Source organism: Naegleria lovaniensis, assembly GCF_003324165.1.
Source record: "Naegleria lovaniensis strain ATCC 30569 chromosome Unknown tig024, whole genome shotgun sequence".
Taxonomy (NCBI): domain Eukaryota; phylum Heterolobosea; class Eutetramitea; order Acrasida; family Naegleriidae; genus Naegleria; species Naegleria lovaniensis.
The window spans coordinates 19,852-38,339 of record NW_025407846.1 but is presented as its reverse complement, the minus strand read 5'-3'; the positions used below and the strand labels follow the sequence as shown (position 1 = coordinate 38,339).

At 38.3% G+C, this 18,488-nt stretch overlaps 9 protein-coding genes across 9 annotated transcripts; 3 read left to right on the top strand and 6 right to left on the bottom strand.

The window, feature by feature from the left end:
• Positions 1–19: 19 nt before the first annotated feature.
• On the bottom strand, positions 20–2,227 carry C9374_005358 (uncharacterized protein; the record flags this gene model as incomplete). Its single annotated transcript, XM_044695099.1, has 2 exons — positions 20–1,353; positions 1,402–2,227. 2 exons carry the CDS (start codon positions 2,225–2,227, stop codon positions 20–22), a joined length of 2,160 nt encoding a protein of 719 aa, XP_044547835.1.
• Positions 2,228–2,620: 393 nt separating this feature from the next.
• C9374_005357 (uncharacterized protein) lies at positions 2,621–3,526 on the top strand (the record flags this gene model as incomplete). Its single annotated transcript, XM_044695098.1, has 1 exon — positions 2,621–3,526. One exon carries the CDS (start codon positions 2,621–2,623, stop codon positions 3,524–3,526), a length of 906 nt encoding a protein of 301 aa, XP_044547834.1.
• Positions 3,527–3,648: 122 nt separating this feature from the next.
• On the bottom strand, positions 3,649–6,669 carry C9374_005356 (uncharacterized protein; the record flags this gene model as incomplete). The annotated part of the gene is made up of 1 exon (XM_044695097.1): positions 3,649–6,669. One exon carries the CDS (start codon positions 6,667–6,669, stop codon positions 3,649–3,651), a length of 3,021 nt encoding a protein of 1,006 aa, XP_044547833.1.
• Positions 6,670–6,879: 210 nt separating this feature from the next.
• C9374_005355 (uncharacterized protein) lies at positions 6,880–7,880 on the top strand (the record flags this gene model as incomplete). Its single annotated transcript, XM_044695096.1, has 2 exons — positions 6,880–7,040; positions 7,427–7,880. The coding sequence occupies 2 exons, from the start codon at positions 6,880–6,882 to the stop codon at positions 7,878–7,880; spliced, it is 615 nt and encodes a 204-aa protein (XP_044547832.1).
• A 224-nt stretch (positions 7,881–8,104) lies between these two features.
• Positions 8,105–9,832, bottom strand: C9374_005354 (uncharacterized protein; the record flags this gene model as incomplete). The annotated part of the gene is made up of 1 exon (XM_044695095.1): positions 8,105–9,832. The coding sequence occupies one exon, from the start codon at positions 9,830–9,832 to the stop codon at positions 8,105–8,107; it is 1,728 nt and encodes a 575-aa protein (XP_044547831.1).
• Positions 9,833–10,627: 795 nt separating this feature from the next.
• Positions 10,628–11,807, top strand: C9374_005353 (uncharacterized protein; the record flags this gene model as incomplete). Its single annotated transcript, XM_044695094.1, has 2 exons — positions 10,628–10,714; positions 10,902–11,807. The coding sequence occupies 2 exons, from the start codon at positions 10,628–10,630 to the stop codon at positions 11,805–11,807; spliced, it is 993 nt and encodes a 330-aa protein (XP_044547830.1).
• A 106-nt stretch (positions 11,808–11,913) lies between these two features.
• C9374_005352 (uncharacterized protein) lies at positions 11,914–13,031 on the bottom strand (the record flags this gene model as incomplete). The annotated part of the gene is made up of 2 exons (XM_044695093.1): positions 11,914–12,774; positions 12,960–13,031. The coding sequence occupies 2 exons, from the start codon at positions 13,029–13,031 to the stop codon at positions 11,914–11,916; spliced, it is 933 nt and encodes a 310-aa protein (XP_044547829.1).
• A 411-nt stretch (positions 13,032–13,442) lies between these two features.
• C9374_005351 (uncharacterized protein) lies at positions 13,443–17,561 on the bottom strand (the record flags this gene model as incomplete). The annotated part of the gene is made up of 1 exon (XM_044695092.1): positions 13,443–17,561. One exon carries the CDS (start codon positions 17,559–17,561, stop codon positions 13,443–13,445), a length of 4,119 nt encoding a protein of 1,372 aa, XP_044547828.1.
• A 227-nt stretch (positions 17,562–17,788) lies between these two features.
• On the bottom strand, positions 17,789–18,241 carry C9374_005350 (uncharacterized protein; the record flags this gene model as incomplete). Its single annotated transcript, XM_044695091.1, has 1 exon — positions 17,789–18,241. One exon carries the CDS (start codon positions 18,239–18,241, stop codon positions 17,789–17,791), a length of 453 nt encoding a protein of 150 aa, XP_044547827.1.
• Positions 18,242–18,488: the final 247 nt, after the last annotated feature.

The following is an 18,488-nucleotide window of genomic DNA, read 5'->3' as shown; positions in this document are numbered from 1 at the left end:
TGTGAATATAAATCTTCTATTATTTATTTTTTGATTTCTCTTCAATTATTTTGGCTTTTTCATCCTGTTCCTTCTTCCAGTTATTGTACAATACTTCGATTTTTTCAAATTCAGATTTGATTTCCTTATTGTCAGGTTCAAATTGTTGAGCTCGCCTAATGTCAAGGAATGCTCTTTCGTATTCTTCCATCTCCTTGTAAGCAGCAGCTCTCTTCAAATAGAGTTTGGTTTGTAGTTTTGGAGTCAGTTTTGGATTGGTTGGAAATTCAGGTTTCGTCTTGTTTGTTTCCTTGTCCATTCCAGCTTCTTCCTCCTTCAATATTTCTGTCACTTTCTTTTCATCTTCATCAGATAACACGGAAAGAGCCAGATTGCAATCCTTGACACATTTCACATAATCACCCAACTTGAAATAGCATTGAGCTCTGTTCGAATAATACACAGGATTCGTCTTATCGAGTTGAATGGCAAGTGTGTACGAATGAATCGCAGAAGCATAGTCTTGATTTAAATAAAAATTGTTAGCAGTGTTTTTGAGCCAATCTCCTTGAAGTTGTGAAGTGAGTTCCTTATTGACTCGTTCCAAGTCTGTCATAATGTCGTCATCTTCAGGAGCCATTCTCGAAGCTTGTTCATAATCCTTGTAAGATCTTTGAAAATCACCCAATTTGAAGTAACACGTTCCTCTTCGAGTATATGATTTCAGAATGAGAGATGCACTTTGTTTTCGTTCAGTTTCTCCCGCTGCTTTGGAATGAATATTTTCTAAAATGTAGGTACAGTCTTCAATGCAATTGGAAAATTTGTTCAATTGAAGATAGCAGGCAGCTCGATTGCTGTATGCTCTAAAAAAGAATGGTTTGAGATTGATGGCATTCGTGTAGCATGAGACGGCTTTCTCAAATCGTTTCTCAAAATATTCAGCATCTCCCTCTTCCTTCAATAATTCTGCCTTGTCTTTGATCGTGGAATTGTTATCAGACAAAAGATTCTCGAGATGCTTAATAATTTTTTGACAATCCAATGTAGCTTCCAATTTGTAAGCTAAATTGGCATCTTCTAACGCTTTTTTGAAATCTCCAATTTCTTGGTAGCTCTTGGCTCGAGTCATAAGTGCGAGAGCAATATATTTATCTTCCACATCCATCTCATGTTTGGCCTCTGTTTGTAAGAACTGAGTGCAATCTTCAATAGCTTTGAGATATTCTTGACGCTCAAAGTAACATGAAGCTCTCTTTGATAAGCAAGAAATGGCGTTGGAATCCATTGACAATGCTTCTGTGTAGGCACTAATTGCTGAAGAGAAGTTTTGCTTTTTCATAAATTTGTCACCTCGCTCAATGACCCAAACAACTGAAACACCAAACAATCAAGTCAATGAAGTGAATTGGAAATACTTACCACTATCCTCAAATTCAGACTTTTTGTTCTTTCGTTTCCAAATTTCAAATTTCTTTAAAGTTTCACTATCCTTGTCCTCTCGTGCTGGAGTTCGCAATGCTCTTGGAGTAAATGAGAGCTTAATTGTTGAAGTTTCTGTACCTCGAACTGGAGCTTCACATCTTTCGTATGCAGCTGCTTTTGAATCGACGGCAACATCTTCTTCATGATCGTCTGTGACATCTTCAATGATGGGTTGTGTACGGTGTTGTGGTAATGAGACTATTTGTTGTGCACTCGTATCCTTGTCATTCACATCTGACACTATGGTTTCTTTCTTCTTAAATTCTTGCAATTCAACAGCTGCTTGATCTCTTTCGATTTGTTTTTTTCGTTCAATTTCCTCCCGTTTTTGCTTCTCATCCTCCCAATGTTTTTCCAATAACCGTTTTTCTTCTTTCAACTTTTCTTTTTTCTTTTCTTCTCGTTCTTGTTCCTCAATTTTTTGAAGTCTTTCCATGGACTCTACTCTTCGCTTCTCAATCATTTCCTTCGTATTGTTGTCATCAATGATTCTCACTGCTGTCTCCCAACGTTTTCGCTCCACCTTTCTAAATTGCAACACCAAATCGTGACCCTCAATTTTGTGTTGTGCTCTAGCAGAAGCATCCAACACAATTTCCTCTTTCAAATCCAACTCCAAAAAGTGATGAGGAGGGCAATTGACTTTTACATAACAATCGGCAACAGTGACACTCATTTGACTCCGAGTGGCACCCTTCAAATGAATTCGGATGACCACCAACTCATCGGTTTCATCAAAACTATATGGTAATGTAATGGGCATCTTGTATTACAGTTTAGAAAAAAGTGAACGTCTTTTACACTCCACGAATCAATCGTTCCGAAATTCGTTTGTGGTCTTGAAATACAAATCGACCTATTTTTTTTGTAGTTTGCACGTTTCGAAAATGTTCCCGCCTTTGTCTCCTCAAATACAATAGAAAAAATTGAAACTTGTACAACAACGATCGTCTTCATCATTGTCATCCAAGTGTACAGTGGTCTGATCAAAAAAGGTTGGAGCTCTCTTAAAATTCAGTATATCGAACACTACTATTGGCATTTCTCAGTACTCGATTCGTTGTTGAAATTGAGATTGTTCCGAAGGTGATTCGTTGAATGATTGGTTGGACTGCCAAATCCGAATAGAATCCGTATCGAGAGAATAGACTTGACCATGCCAACATATTCGGATACATCTTCGGACGCAGTTGCTTATGATTTGGATGAGTTGATGGACGAGATTGAGGAAATTATTGAGAGACCCTCAAGTCAGCCAACTCCTCCTCAAAGAGCAGTGACAACAAAAATTGAGGAAATCTCACGAAATGTTTCATCTTCTCCAATAATCAGTACTGTCACTCCATCCCATAGAAATAGTAAGAATAATTTGTTTTCCAATTTGAATAATAATGTCAATTATCCACCAGCCCAGGCTCAACCTCTCACACGAGAGTCTTCATTTAAGAGACCAATGCATCTGAGTCCATTTTCTCAACATTCTCCGACCAATAGGAAAAGTTCAGACCATCACGAGCTAGATAAGATCATGAATGAGTTATTGGAGGAACCTGTATCACCTCTTGTGAAGAAAAAGAATTCATTCTCCAAAGTTAATGCTTTTAAGGTTCTTTCTCCAAGCAATGTAGGAAATCATCAGGCACCCCAAAAGATCAGCTCCTCAGCTTTGACAACACCTCACAACAATATGGGAAATTACCATACAACGTTACATCATGAACCTGTTGTGCAAACTCCAAGAAAATGCTCAACAGTTTTCATTGGAAACCACTCGGATAGTTTAGGAATCAATTCGTTCACGACTTTTAAGCGATGCAACGACTTGAGATGCATGAAATGCGATTTCAAAGTCGCCATCTTTGATGGAAAGAAATGGAAACCCGATGTGAACTATCTATTTTTCAGAAACAATTATCCAGATACTGTGAAAAAAGGGTTTGAAGAAAAGGACTTTCCTGATTTTTCCAGCTATTGTTGTCAATGTACCTGGATTTCTGTGAACGAGAGAACGAATTTGAAAAACTTGCCCTCAATTAACTGGTATTGTGGAGGTCATAAGTAACAATCCTTAACGGTTGTGAGATATTTGGAGTAATCATGTTCTCAATGAACTAGAGGAAACAGAATTTCAACAGTACGAGAGTAGATGTGGTTATTAAGCATACAAGAGAACAAATGATCTCTTTAATCTGCCCATTGGAAGAATTTTGGACAATCACCATCCTTGTTGGGGCACTTCCAGAATTGCCTTCCTTGATTATCACCAGCCTTCTTACATACAAGTTTGATTGCAAGAGCTCCACAATGAGGACAATTTACCTTGTCCTCACTTCCGCTTTGATTTGAATTACCACGTTGAATGTGTTGAGGAGCTTTAGAAGCATTGACAGATGCACCTGACCTGTTGTAGGTGTTGCTTGGTGATCCTGTCGAAGAGGGCATTGATGAATGTCCAGAGGGTGACCCACTCCCAAAGTCCCTACCAGTTCTTTTGCCAAGCATTTTGTCAAGGGTAATTTGGTTACCTGTGTTTGATGGGCTTTTTCTCAGGGTAGTTGCTGTACGTGATGTTGTTGCATGAGGAGAGGTTCTTGTCTGCGAGGTAGGTGCTGCTCTGGATCTTCCTGAGGTGGTGTTATTGTAGATGGCAACAGAGCCATGTTCGTTATTGGAATCGTTCTGATTAAGAGCACTAAGACTGATATTAAAAATCTCGTTAAAATCACTGTCACAAAAAACACATGTCACATGTTCTGACTGAATATGAGAAGGAAGAAATGTACCATCTCTGGAAATTTTGAACTTGGTTTTGAATACAGAATCTGACCTTGTACTGCAGTTCAAACACTTCTCAGAAGTTGCTTCAACTCCTGTAATGGATTTGGGCATCCAAACAGAAGTTCTGCATGCTGGAAACCCTTTGCATCCAATATAGAAATTTCCTTCTTTCGTTTGTTTGACTACCATGTTCTTGGAGCATTTTGGACAGTTTCTTACAAATGCCTCTTTCTTCCTTGAGTATTTACAATCTTGAAAAGTACAGTTGTAACATCGAAATCCATTGACATAAGTTTCTGCCCCTGCATTCTCTAAATCCGGTGGATTGTTAAAGCAATTTGGGCAGATGTTGTAATTGCTTTTCTGGGTCGTGACGTTCAGTACTTGGAAGTTACAGAGCGGACACTGATCTGAAATGCTCTCATATTCACACTTACTTGGCAAATTGTATGCCTCTTTACAATTTTTACAAAATAAAAAGCGATGTCCATCTTGTTCCTTCAAATCCATGCTGTTCCCACAGCCACACATTGAGAAAGATCTCACCAAGACCTTACTTTGACCCGATTCTCCGATGGGTTTGAAGTGTTGTTGAACAGCCTTGTCCAATAAATGGGCTGATTTACAAATTTGCATGAATACATGTTTGTACATGGCCAAGCTTTGATTAATGACGGCATCTTTGGTGATTTGACCTTGACTGATGCACACCATATCCTTTTCCATTTTTGCTCGCAGATTAGGTGTTGACAGTTCATATCCAATTAGATCATAGCCCTGTAAAAGTGCTATACCTAAATTACTTGCTTCAAATCGGTTGCCTCTCTTGATCACATATCCTCTGTCTTGAATGGTTTTGATATGTTGAGCTACCGTAGCATCAGTTCCAATGCCATTAGAATCCATGGCCGAAATGAGATCTGATTCAGAAAGGTGTGGTGGCGGTCTTGTTTCGCCTTCATCCATCAGGAGTGAAGTGGGAACAAATTGTTGATTTTGTTGAAATACTGGAATGCTCTTGTCTGACCATTTGTCATACTTCCAAATCTCGAGATAATTCTTTTGTTCAACCATCAATCCAGAGCAGGTAAACTCTTCGTTAGCAACGACAATATGAACCTTAGTTTCTGATCCCAATGCATCTTGAGAGCAACATGCAAGAAAATGTCTTGATATTAACTCGTACAAATCTTGTTCTTTCTGATCGGGAGCCTGACAAGATCCTTTGAGAGGGTGAATAGGAGGGTGAGCCTTGTCGTCTTGTTTGCCACTGGTTGGTTTTCGATAACCTCCGTTCAGCAAGTCTGCTGCATATTGCCCCCAAATTGGATTTGAAGAGTGTTCCTGAATTAAATTTTTCAAATCGTCATCTGAAAATTGATTATAATTATTTGTCTCTGTTCTAGGATAACTGATGAATCCCTTATTGTACAATGACTCTGCTACCTTCATTGTGTCATGTGAGCTCATTCTCAGCTTTTGAGAAGCCAATTTTTGGAGTTCAATTGTGTTGAGAGGTATTGGTCGTTGTTTGGTTCTTCTCTTTTTGTCTACTCGAGTGACTGTTGCTGTTGGATTTTCAACACACAACTCGTACAGTATAAGACAGGACAAGTGATCGAACAATCGCCCTCTCTTCCACAGAAATTGCGCTTTTCCCTCTTCTCCCATGTCATGACAGCAATTTAAGGTCCAAAATTTTTCGCTTTCGAAATTCTTGATAAGTAAATCTCTCTTGACCACAAACCCAAGAGTAGGAAATTGGCACGGTCCATAACTGATGACATCTCCTGGTAAACCGTGAAACTTTTTTTGTAGCCTCATTGATTGAAATCGAGTAAAACTTGCTCCAATTCTCAAATCCAACTCTTGTCGAGCATCCACAGCCATACTGTCCAAAATGTTTGGCCTTTCCAAAGTTCTAATTGCCCTATTAATTGCTGCTGGCGTAAATTCTGAAAATCTAGCTCTTAAAATTGTATTGTTGTCAATAGATAGAGCTCTATTCACTCGTGTGCAAACATCAACAACCTCGAATGCAATATTTTCTCCTTCTCTATCACAATCTAGCCATAATATTAATTTACTTGCATTTCTGGCTTCATTTTCAAGGTTCTTTTCAATATCTGTATGTTTCTCTGGAACAGTACGTATCACTGGTGTTGAAACATCCATCAAAACCATCGGATCACAAGAAGCCCATGATCGGAATTTACCTTCGAAATCCAACTCCATCAAATGGCCCAACACCGAGGTAATGCACATGGTTACTACTTGTCCGTTCATCCTATAATCAAACTCAAAGACTTTGTTAAACTTGGATTTTCCTTCTCTCTTTTTGAATTTGTTTCCGCTCAAAATTGTTGCGATTTGTTTGGCTGCTTCAGGCTTTTCAGCCACCCCCAGCACTTTGGGCTTTGGCGTCATTTTTTTTATGAATTTAGTCGTCCAAAAACTGGAAGTCGTAAATCTTGAAACGAATCATTATTAACTTGTGATGATCCCTTTTTCTTGTTAGCACTTCATAACAGATCTGGGAATTAACTGATTAGAACAGGGTCACATCTCTCAATACAGCCCGCAGTACTTGGATGCCAAGGATTGAAAGCCATTGTTTTGTAAAGTCCTAAAAAAATAATGCTTCGTGGATCTGCTGCTACCGCCTACCGTTTTCTCTCTGAAGTTGTTGCTCTCAACAAGAACTACTTTCCAAAGTTTTTGTTCCCATCGTCTATTACGAGCACTGTAGAGACTCAGAAAGTTGCTGAGAAGAGAGGTGAATTCAATGTGTATGAAGCGTAAGTATTCTGGTGGAGTTGCTGAGAAGAGAGTAACTTACCGACTCGGACTGAAAATTGATGATAATATGATGAATTGGAAAATTGATGTTTCAATTATTTGGATGATGATATTTAATACTGGTTCTTTCTGAAAAATCCCCTTCTACAAACACGCTCTCGGATATAATTTTGTTGGATTAAACACTTTAATTCATCGTCATCGCTACAATCATAACCACAACAACAACAACCGTATGATTTGGGAATACACCGTACAATATTCGTGTATGCACTCTCCCACATATTCATTGTCATCCTTTGGAACATGTGTATGATTACATCTTCATATGAACACTAACAACAACGTTGGTTCCACTCTTAAACACACTCATCAACCACAACAGCTACCCAATTCAAAACCCATGGACCAAGTATACAGAAATTCCATACTCTGACCTTTCACTCTGGGAAAAGGTTGACCGTTTCATCACAATCCAATACAGAAAGTCGATGCGTTATGAAACTTTTGGTTTATTATATGATGACATTCTCAATGATGAAGATCCAGTCGTTATTGAGGCCCTCAACAGATTACCAGAGGAAGTTCGTCGTGCTCGTGAAAAACGTCTTGCTCGTGCCTTCGACTTGTCTGTAAATCAAAAACGTCTTCCAAAAGAACAATGGACAAAGGTTGAGGATGATGTGGCATACTTGCGTCCTTATATTTTGTGGGTTCGTGCAGAAATGGAAGAATTTGATGCTGAAACCTTGAACAAGACTGATTTCATTCCATTCTTCAGTGTCAGTGCTGAGGACTATGAAACTGGAAAGGTCTTTAAAAAGAGATATATTGATTAAATATCCAATCGGAATAGGGACATATCAAACAAACACTTTTGGATTAATTTTACTGCAATAATAACTTTCTAAATAAAACACTAAAATTCATTAAATTCTTATCACCTGGTGAAATGGCATGTTTCAAAACATTGCTTGTAAATTTTAACTTGTGAATCATTTATTGTAATTTTGTTGCATGGCAGAGCTTAACAAAGGCCCAATAGATTCCACATTATTAGTATTTACAAATACATTGCTCCATTCTCTTCAATGGTTTTCCACATAAAATTATCTTGATTACAAATAAAACCTCTCTTCTCATTGAGCTTTAAAAACTTGGTTCCCACTTTCATAAAGTGTTTGGCTCGATCTTTCAATATAGACTTGATAATGGGCTTGGGAATATTTCCTTTCAAATCCATATAAAACATTTGAGAATATTGTGTGGTCTTGTCATCAATTTCCTTAAAGGCCCATCCACCAAATGAAAACGCTCGCACTACATTCTTTTCAGGTTTTTTCGCCTTCTCCGATAAACAACTCTTCTTTCCCATCAGATACGTTTTCGTTCCGAGATCATACAATCCACTCGACGATACAATAAAATCTCGAGGACTGAAGGGCCACACCAATTTATAAATTTCCTGAGTCAGAGAAGTTGCCAATAGAATGGAAGTTGCATTTACATGACTTGTTGTGCTTGTCGTGGTTGTGCTTGTGGTAGAGGTCGATGGATGATTCAATGTATGAGAAGGACTCGACAATAAGGATGGAGAATTACTTGTTGTAGGTGAAGAAGGAGTGGATGAATGTTGAGATTGTTGAGGTTGTTGCTGAGGACTCACCGAATTTGTTGTTGAATTCCAATGATTATTATTATTATTGGAAATTTTCTTTTCATAATACGCTAATTGTTCAATTCGATTCAATTCTCCATCGTATTCATATCGATATTCCTGTTCAAAGAAAGTATTCATGACTTGTTTGGCACTGAATGGGAAAGTCACATCGAATTTGAAAAAACTTAATCCAACACTCTCTCCCATATCGTAGGTTCGTTTTGACATGTAACATTTGTGATGTTGACTGCTGCCAATGATTTCCCATTCGTCAGGCTCGTAATTTGAGAATTGTTTCTTAATGAAACGAAAGTCGTGGAGTGTAAAATTTTCGCATTTCATGGTTTCAGAGAGAGATTCGACAAATTGAAGCAAACTGTCACTTTTCAAACTTCCAATTTCGTAGAGGAGTTGAAGAGGTTGTTTTTTGAGAAAGTTTTTGAAATGTTCACTGGAAAGGAAGGCTGCAAAATGATTTTCTTTCAATTGAAGCAATACTAAGGATTCCACTTCATCAAATAAATTTTTTGGACAAGTGACAGTTGAACCATGCAACGGAATTGGAGATGAATTTGCTTCGAGTGAAGTTGCTGTTGCGGAACCATTCGTCAAAGAGTTCGAACTACTACTACTCGTTGAATCCAAACTATTTCTTCCAACACCTGCTCCACTGCCACTGCTGTTACTCCGCGAAGATTGAGTATTTTTGTTTGCCGTTTTGACAGTTGGCAGTTGAACGTCACTGTGGATTTGCTCATTCACTGAAAACTGGTCCAATGAGGCACCACTGTTCGAAGGAGCCATTTGCTGACTATTCGGGTAGACCACCTTATATATTCTCATTTTAAAATCATTTCGTAAATTGAGTTGTGAATTCGAAGCATCTGCCATAAACTTTTCGTACATTTTCGTAGCCATTTGTAATCGTTTTCGTTCATGTTTAATCTTTCGAAATTCATTCACACTCTGTAGGAAATCACTGCATTCACTATTTAAACATTGATTCGAAAGATAATTTGTGAAACAAGCAAAAGTTTCTGCATGATCGAAAATGGCTTCGAAATGAATATCGAATTGAGAAATGTCATCTGGAACGATGATTCGTTTCTTATCGTTGAAGGAAGCAACCATTGGTTTTGCGTTTTTGAAAGAATTTTGGAGCAAAAATTGAGAAAGTCTTGTGTGAAATTTGTTGTTGTTGTCGAGTGTGATGTGTGAAAGAAATAACAAGGAAATGCCGAGATAAACACACGTGAAAAGGAAGCTGAGGATGGAATGCGTACTAGTTGTGTGTGAAAGAGTGTTGTTTCGAGTAGGCAGAATGACACTCTCGTGTGTGAGACTTTTTTTTAAGATATTGAAGGATAACAACTGACAGCTTGACAGCGCCGACGCAGTTTATCACAAAGAACTACTGAAAGCTTGCAGTTGGTTAAACACAATTGTCTCTCTCCAAAATGACAATCGAGAGATGAACGTTTTTTTTGTTGAAATTGTTGTTGTTGAATATTGGATTCGCAAAACCAAACAAACACACGAGTCCGAAGTGCATCTCTCTGTTGTTGTAACAGAGGAGTTTATCGACAAATACAGATTCTCCATGGTGTATGAAACAACAATTAACGGACAGTGTGGAATGGTATCTTTGTGGTCCCAGAATCACTGAATTTCAAACATTGAAACATGATGTAAGGTATCATTGGCGCGAGATGCAAATAAATTGCACTTGACTTTTTTAGACCTATCGTTCGAACTTGTCCGTTCCAGCTCATTGCCAAACGGAATTCTAAATATCCATTTTATAAGGGTGTTGAATGCATTGGATTTTCTTGAGGCTCCCAATAACCATGACCACTTGGGATTTGAATAAGAACCAATTCATTTGCAAAAATTGATTCAAGGGAAAATGACGATGGCTTGAAAAAAATGAAACGAGAAGATTTACCAAGTTTAGCGGAAGGTGATTTTGTGTTTTGTCGAAAGGAAGACGTCGGGATTTATTTTAGATCCAAGGTGGGTTGGGATGATCTTGTCGATGGAAAGGATGATATATTTTTTTTGATGCCTTGTAATGAATTTTTCTTAAAATGGATAAAATTAATGATGATAATTTATAATAATTTATAATAATTCATTGGAATGATCGGAATGATTTTGTGGATCATTGATATCATTGATGATGATAAAAAAAATCTTTCAGATTGGAACGGTGGATCTTGAAAACAAGACCCTTCATCTTCACTATTATCACATGTCCCAAGAAGAGGATTTGAGTTTTGAAGAGGCTGAACAACGACTTTTGAAGTTTTCAAAAAGCAATGAAATTCGATTATTCAATGATAAAAAATTAGGAATGAAATCTGGAAATATTCGACCAAAGCTTGAAAAATTGGAAACCACCGGAAAGCCATATCATCCAAACGATAAAGCAAATGATGATGATGACGACGATGCAGACGATTATGAAAAGGTTACAAATTTTGAGAAGGACAAGCAAGGAAAAAGTGACGAAGCGAGCGGAAAACGAAAGAGAGAAGAGAGTAGTCTCGGCTCAGACAATACACAGACTTTAGACTCGTCACAGACCTCTAAGGAATCTACCTCGTTGAAATTACCTCAATTCATTCGTCAAGAATTGTATAAGGATTTTGTTCAAGTGAGGAGTGAAAAGAAACTTCACAAATTGAATAAGGATCAAACAGTGGCTCTCATTGTTGAAGGTTATTTGAAAGAGTTGGAGGAACAAGAGGTTCCAGATACAGAGTACGATATTTGCAAATGTGTGATGGATGGAGTTGTGAACTATTTCGATAATTATTGTGAGAACTTTTTGTTGTATCCTGAGGAGGAAGCACAATTCGACGAAGAACAAAGGAAACGAAAATCCAAGAAGGGTGGCTCCAGGAATCATGACGAAGACGACACAGTTCCTGCCTCTACCATCTATGGATTGCATCACTTACTGAGATTGTTCACAATATTACCCAAACTGCTCTCTCGAATGCCAGAAGGCATGTCATTAAGGCAATCGACACAGTCTCTGATTTATCAGAAATTGGAAGGTTTTTTTGGTTATTTGGAATTATTTATGCAAAATGTACAATAATTATTGAGTAATGTGTTGAGTATATATATTATGTGCGTGTACACGTGTAGTACACGCTATAGAAAGATTCACACTGATGGAAATCAAAATTTCATGTCACACCTGTTTAAACTTGTTGGTTATTCGATCCAGAGAGTCCAACCTTAACAGCACCGCTAATGGCAGTGGCAGCACCTTGTTGTACCAAGCCAGTACCATATTCCTTAATCTTATTCAAAGAACCCTTGAGAGCTCTGAAGACCTTAATTCCCAAAATGAAAATGACAATAAAGTCAATCATCATTGCAAACCAAATTACAGCCATCACCAAGTTGCATACAAATGCTGGAATACTTCCTGTTGTACCAGTTGGGAAATAATAAATGGCAGTGACAATACCGCTGAAACCGTATGTCAAATATCCAGCACAACCAATAGCACAAAACAAAATTGCAACTGCATAACCAATAAAGAATAAAATAAATCTTGGAATAGCTCCAATTTCCATAGCCTTATATAATGGCCAATAAGAAAGGAAAAAGTGTGCAGGAATCACAATAAAGAACATGGCAGTAGAGATGACCAAGTATTGAACAATGGTCATGGTTGAGACTTCTTTCGAAAGTCCAGCAGCTGGATAGAAAGCAGTAATGTATGCAGTAAAGGCGTTCAACAACATGACAGCACAAAGAACCATCCATGAAATATATCCCATATATGCAATTTTTCTTCGAAGAAAATCGGATGGTATCTCACCAATGCTGTGATATACAATTGGATAACAACGTGGCCAATTCTTCTTGACAGGCATATGCTCTAAATTTTGAACTTCTCGTTCTCTCTTTTCCAATTCAGCCTCTCTACGAGCAAGTTCCATTGCTTTAAGTCTGAGAGCTTCATTGTCCATACCTTGGTCAACAGTGATATCAGCAGGTTGGCTCAAAACTGGTGGAGCATAGGCATTGGTATAGGTTCCCACGTTTCCTTGCTGTTGTTGTTGTAATGATGGTCCATGAGGAGGTCATCACCCGATCATTATTATTGTGATGGTAAGATGATAAACGGGAGTGGTGATGTATTCAAAAAAGATTCGGTTTGTTATTGTTGATGATGATTTGGTGTGTGGATGGTTTGAATATTCTCTCCATGTTGTTGTATCAAAAAAACACTTACTGGTTGATAATCATAATCGTATGGATCCACATCAGCAGATGAATACGGATTCGTTCCTCCGTTAAAAGCCATGATGATTCTTCTTCGTTATTTATAATAATGATTCAATTCGTTTGAAAAAAGTGTTCGCCCGTAAATTTTTTGCGAAAACGTTTTTTTTAGAAGCAGGACCGAAAATAGGTTCAATTTTTTTTTTCAAAAGTAGAATCTTGTGGGTTCGAAGTCAAATAGAAACCACGAGAGAGACTTATGAAGGAGATTTCAAATTGCATTCAAAATCATGGCATCTTTGTGGTGCATTTCGTTTGACAGACAGAACGATTGAGTGCTTTTTGGGACTTCATTATTTTGAACCTTATGATTTTTACTTGGAATTCTGCTTGAACAAGTTACGAGACCCTTAGACAATCGATTATTTTTATTCACAGTCCACAGGTTTGATCAATTTCAATTGAAAGCTGTACACATTCAAACTGAGTGTTATTATTCCTCAATTTCTTCAAGTTCAATAATAATAGGCGAATCGGTAAGTCTGAATTTGTTGTCAGTATCGTCAATCTTGAAGCATGATACACGAATATTCTTTTGAGCAATGCATGTAGAATCGGCCTTATACCAATGCGTGACCTTGAATTTTGCATTGGTTCCAAATACAACTTTTTGAGCTACCCTAGCGCCATGCTTCTTGGATTTGATCAAGAATAAGGTTCCTTGTTTTGGAATACTCCAGTTCAAATTAGAGACCACAAATCGGTTCCAGCAAATGATAGAGCCAGGTTCGAATTTGGTTCTGTCCACTTTGGATTCGAAAATGAAAGACTCTCCTTCAAATTTGGGTGTTTCTTCAAAGTTGAACGATTGTGGAGCAGAATTGTAAATATTGATCGCAGCGGTGTCTCCAGCAATGAGATACAAGATTGCCCAGGTTCTTGGTGAAATACTGGATCCACTTGCAATGTGTCCAATAATTTGTCTCTTAATGTGAAAGATTTCATTTTGAAAAACATTCTTTCCTCCCACCCATTTTGGATGATCACAAATCTTGAGAGGTTCAACTACAGTAATTTCGTGAGTTTCAGAGGAGGGTTCAAAGAATTCATCAATGCGGGGCGTAACAATTTCCAAGTCTCCTCGTTGAGGTGGTTTTCCAATGAGTGTTACTAATTGTTTGTCTTTGCCTGTAATCAATGAAAGTCTGTTCATAATTTCAGCATTGGGAGATCCAGGAATGATGTTTTTCATCATGCCTCCAATGACTTCTGCCCAATCTCGTGCTGTCATACCAAACGAGTCCTTAATGGAAGATTCTGCACCCAATTCGACAAGAGCTTTAGCAGCATTGACATTTCCATGAATGACAGCTTCAATAAGAGCACATCCTGCTGTTAAGCCTCTCAAATTAGTGATTTCACCTGGTTGCAAAAAACCTGGTAAAACACCATGCTTTCTCAAGAGATCAATAAACTTGGATTCGAGCAAACCATAATCTCCATGAGAAATTCTAACAAGGAAAGGATACAATGGATCCACGAGAATGTCTGGGTTAATATCTTGGCAGTAAGCTCCAGGCATATTTCCGGCATTGTCTAGAGCGAACATGTTAGCGTTTCGAGAAATGAGTAATTTGACAACTTCCAAATTGCCACGAAGCATAGCCACGTGAAGAGGTGTCATACCTGCCATATCTTGAGCTTCAATTTCGGCTCCCAAATCAAGTAAAACTTTTGCAGCATTTGCACACCCATAGAGGGCAGTCAAGTGAAGAGGGGTAGCGTATGGAATGATTTGGTTGTCAGGCCGGGTTCTACACTTCACAGTTGCTCCATAGCGATGAAGAGTTAAAATACATTCAGCTCTATCTTGTTCAGCAGCAGAGAACATGGGATTAAATCCATCAATCTTGGCACAATATTGCAAATCTTCTTCAGTAGCCTTAGTCAAGAATAATTCCAAAATTTCAGCTTGACCTGTTCTACATGCAATAATCAATGGATTGTCACCATTCTTATTAGGAATGTTCACTTGGGCTCCATAGTTCATTAAAATCTCGGCAATTTCGAAAGAACCACGCTGAGCACATGAGATTAGTGGAACGACTCCATCATTGTTTTGTGTGTTTGGATCAGCACCTGCCTCCAATAGTGCTTCCACTACATCAATTCTATTGTTACAGCAAGCAATCCAGAGTGCATTGTTGCCATTCACATTTCTCCAGTCCATATCTGCTTCATGCTCCAACAAGACTTTGACATAATCTAATTTTCCTGTAGAGGCAGCTACAAATAGCAGTGATTCGTAATTTCCTTCGTATCCTACAATATCATTGACATTGAGAGTTTTAGCAAGAGTTTTGAAAATCCCAAGTTGTCCATAATCCATTGCTAAATACATGTGATAAACGTCTGGAGTAATTCCTGATTGCACACATTTTTCAAACAGCTCAACATTTCCTTTACGGATAGCCATATCAAGAAATTCATTGGAGACAGAAGCTGACTCTCTTTGCTCAATCCAGTCATAGCATTTGCCATCGACAAAATTACGAATCTCATTTGTAATTCTACAAACTTTTCTGTTCAACAGTATGGTGGCAGTTCTAAAGAAATGTCTATCGAAAACATAGGTCATCAGTTGATCATTAGATGCAGCAGTTGGAGCGTTGTGATCCAATAATAATGTCACACAACGATCATAACCTGCCATGATTGCCAAGTCTAATGCTGTAAGATTGTCCTTGTTGGTAATGGTAAGGTCAGCTCCTTGGGAAACCAGAATCTTTACAGCATTAACATGACCTTTCATACAGGCAAGATGTAAAGCAGTGTTTCCATCACGATCCTTCTCATTGATCAATGCGATGCAGTTCTCTTGAACAAAGTAATTCTCAAATTCACTGCTCTTTTGTTGAACAACTGCTGTGTGAAGTTTAGAAAAGAGTTTCTTTCCATGTACATAATGGATTTTCTTGATATTGTACTTGGAGATTTGGCCATTTCCTCCTGAGGCGGCGCTCTTGAATTTTGGTGGCTGTACAGTTCTATTACGTTCTTTCTTTGTCTTTACTTCTGCCTCTGGAGCTTGTTTAACGATGAACATGCTTGAAAATTTCAAGTCATTCAAAACATTCTTGTTGACAGCTTGACCAAGCTTAATTTTCTGCAATTCGGCTTCAATGACTGTCAATTTGTCAGTCAATAATTGATCCAATCCCTTCAAGGACGCAGCACATCGAATCAACAATTCACAATGGAATGCAAATAATGTGTCTCCATATTGTTTCTTGTCAACACTTGCCAAATAGAGAGCTTGTGCAGCAAGTTGATCCACGTGATGAGTCGCCAATTTTTGAAGAGATCTCAATCTCAATCGTTGCGGGCATCTGGTTTGCAAAATATTGAGTTGAATAGGATCTCTTCCAGAAACTCGTAATTCAGCTTGAACAGTTTTGTCTGATTCTGGTACACAAGTAATGTATCTTGTGATGGAGCCTTGACCTGACTGATTCACAGGAATATTTACAATAAATGTGTTCTGACCTGACTGTTTGGAGTCATTTCCTCCCGAGTTTCCATAAAGAATTGACATTCCCTCAGGTAAGGTAATTTCAGCAGAAATGGTACTTGATGAGCTCACAGTATCGAATATTGATGTTAGCTTTCCACAAATCACATCGTCATTGTCATCATAATTTGCATATCTATAAGCTCCTTCCATAGTACCAACTTTTCTAATAGCATCCAACAATTCCAAATTGTGATTGTTATCAAATCCAACAGTGTGAACGACATAATCGCCTCTATAAACTTTGTCCAACTCTCTACGAAGATAATCAATACCACCTGGCTTACCAACACACGACTGGTCTTGGCCATCAGTCAAAAAGGCAATGACGACATGGCCAAAAGGCAACTCGTCAGCTCCTGCTCCTTGATTACCACTTTCTCTTTTAATGATCGAACAGGCTGTTGTGAATGCACTTGCAAAGTCAGTTCCTCCTCCTGTAAATGCTTTCTCAATTCGACCAATAATTTGAGTCAAACTTCCACTCATATCAATTTCTTTGGCGCTGCTTTCGTAGGCAACCATTCGACAAATCACAGCTGGATTTTCAAAACTCTGATGAGCAATATGTTTCAACGAGGCACATACTTGTTGCCAAGGTCGACCTTGCATGGAACCAGAGACATCGGCCAACACAATGAAAAGTGTTGGTTTTGGATTGAGAGTCGAGTCATTGACGGAGATTTTGAGCTCGGCCACTCCAATATCATGATCATCACTATCGACCAAGTGCTCGGCTTCAGCACCAAACTTGGCTCGTGGTTCATTCGTATTTGATGATAGTGTTCCTTCAACTGATGGTTTCTCCTGAGATACCATCTCTACAAGAGAGGCTAAATTTACGTTTTTCGGAGCCTGTTGTTCATCAAACTCGCTCAAATCAGCTCTACAACATGGACAAGTCTTCTCGGAAGCATGACCAAAGTACGTATGTAAAGATTCACGTGAAAAGGCTCTCCCACAACACGGCACTACAATGGGATCTTGTAATAATTCTCTCGAGATGGGACAGGTTAAATCTTCGTGATCTTCGGAGAGCATTTTCAAAGGGTTGAAGAGAGAAGTTTGTACTAACTTTTTTATTTGTAGAAGATTCAAGTTCACGATGCACTCTCAAAATTGAAAGAAATGGAAATCTCAATCACAATAAGGAACTTGTGTGTCTCGACGGAACCCCGGAACAAACGTGTTTATCATAAGTTGGTTTAATAATTGGAAGAGTTTGTTTTTATGTACAAGTGTTCATGATGAGGGTCTAAGGTTCATCATTATTTCATAATGGTCAAACATCGTTCAATGAATTGCTGTTCGTCCAAATCAGCCTTACTCGATGCATGATGAGTCACGAAAATTCCATTCAACTTGTCTTTCACAGTTTTTGTGGTGGCAGCCAATTGGAATTTCTCTCGAACCGAGGTTGCAGGTGGACACCACACAACAAACACTAATTTCGTTCGAGAGCCTTCTCGTGCTGCTTGTTCTTGACTTTTTGGCATTTCAAAATGTAAATGATAACAAATGAAGCGTGTTTCATTGTGAGGAAGTGACTGAGCTAAATCGGATAAAGTATTACATTGGGAATTGAGTTCTTGGTCAAGAATGAAAGTGCCATCTAGTTTCTTTAAAACAAGGAATTTGCAGTCTTTGAAATCACCCTTTCCCATTCTCATACTTTGGAAAGCATGCATGGCATCGTCGTGGAGAGTCACTGGGAGCATCATTTTCGTTTGGATTTGGTTGCCTTTGGTTGTTGGTAATGAACTGCTAAATGCTGAATTAATTTTTTGTTGTTTACAAATCAAGCTGAAAGTGAAAAGTATTTATAGGAAGTGCCATGGATACTTAAATTCTAGAACTTGATCCATACATGAATGAAAGCGTGACATGTTTGAAAGATAGGTGTTGAAGTATCCAATAGAAATCCACAATTTTTGAAAGATTGGTGGGAACTTGGAACTTGCATGCTGT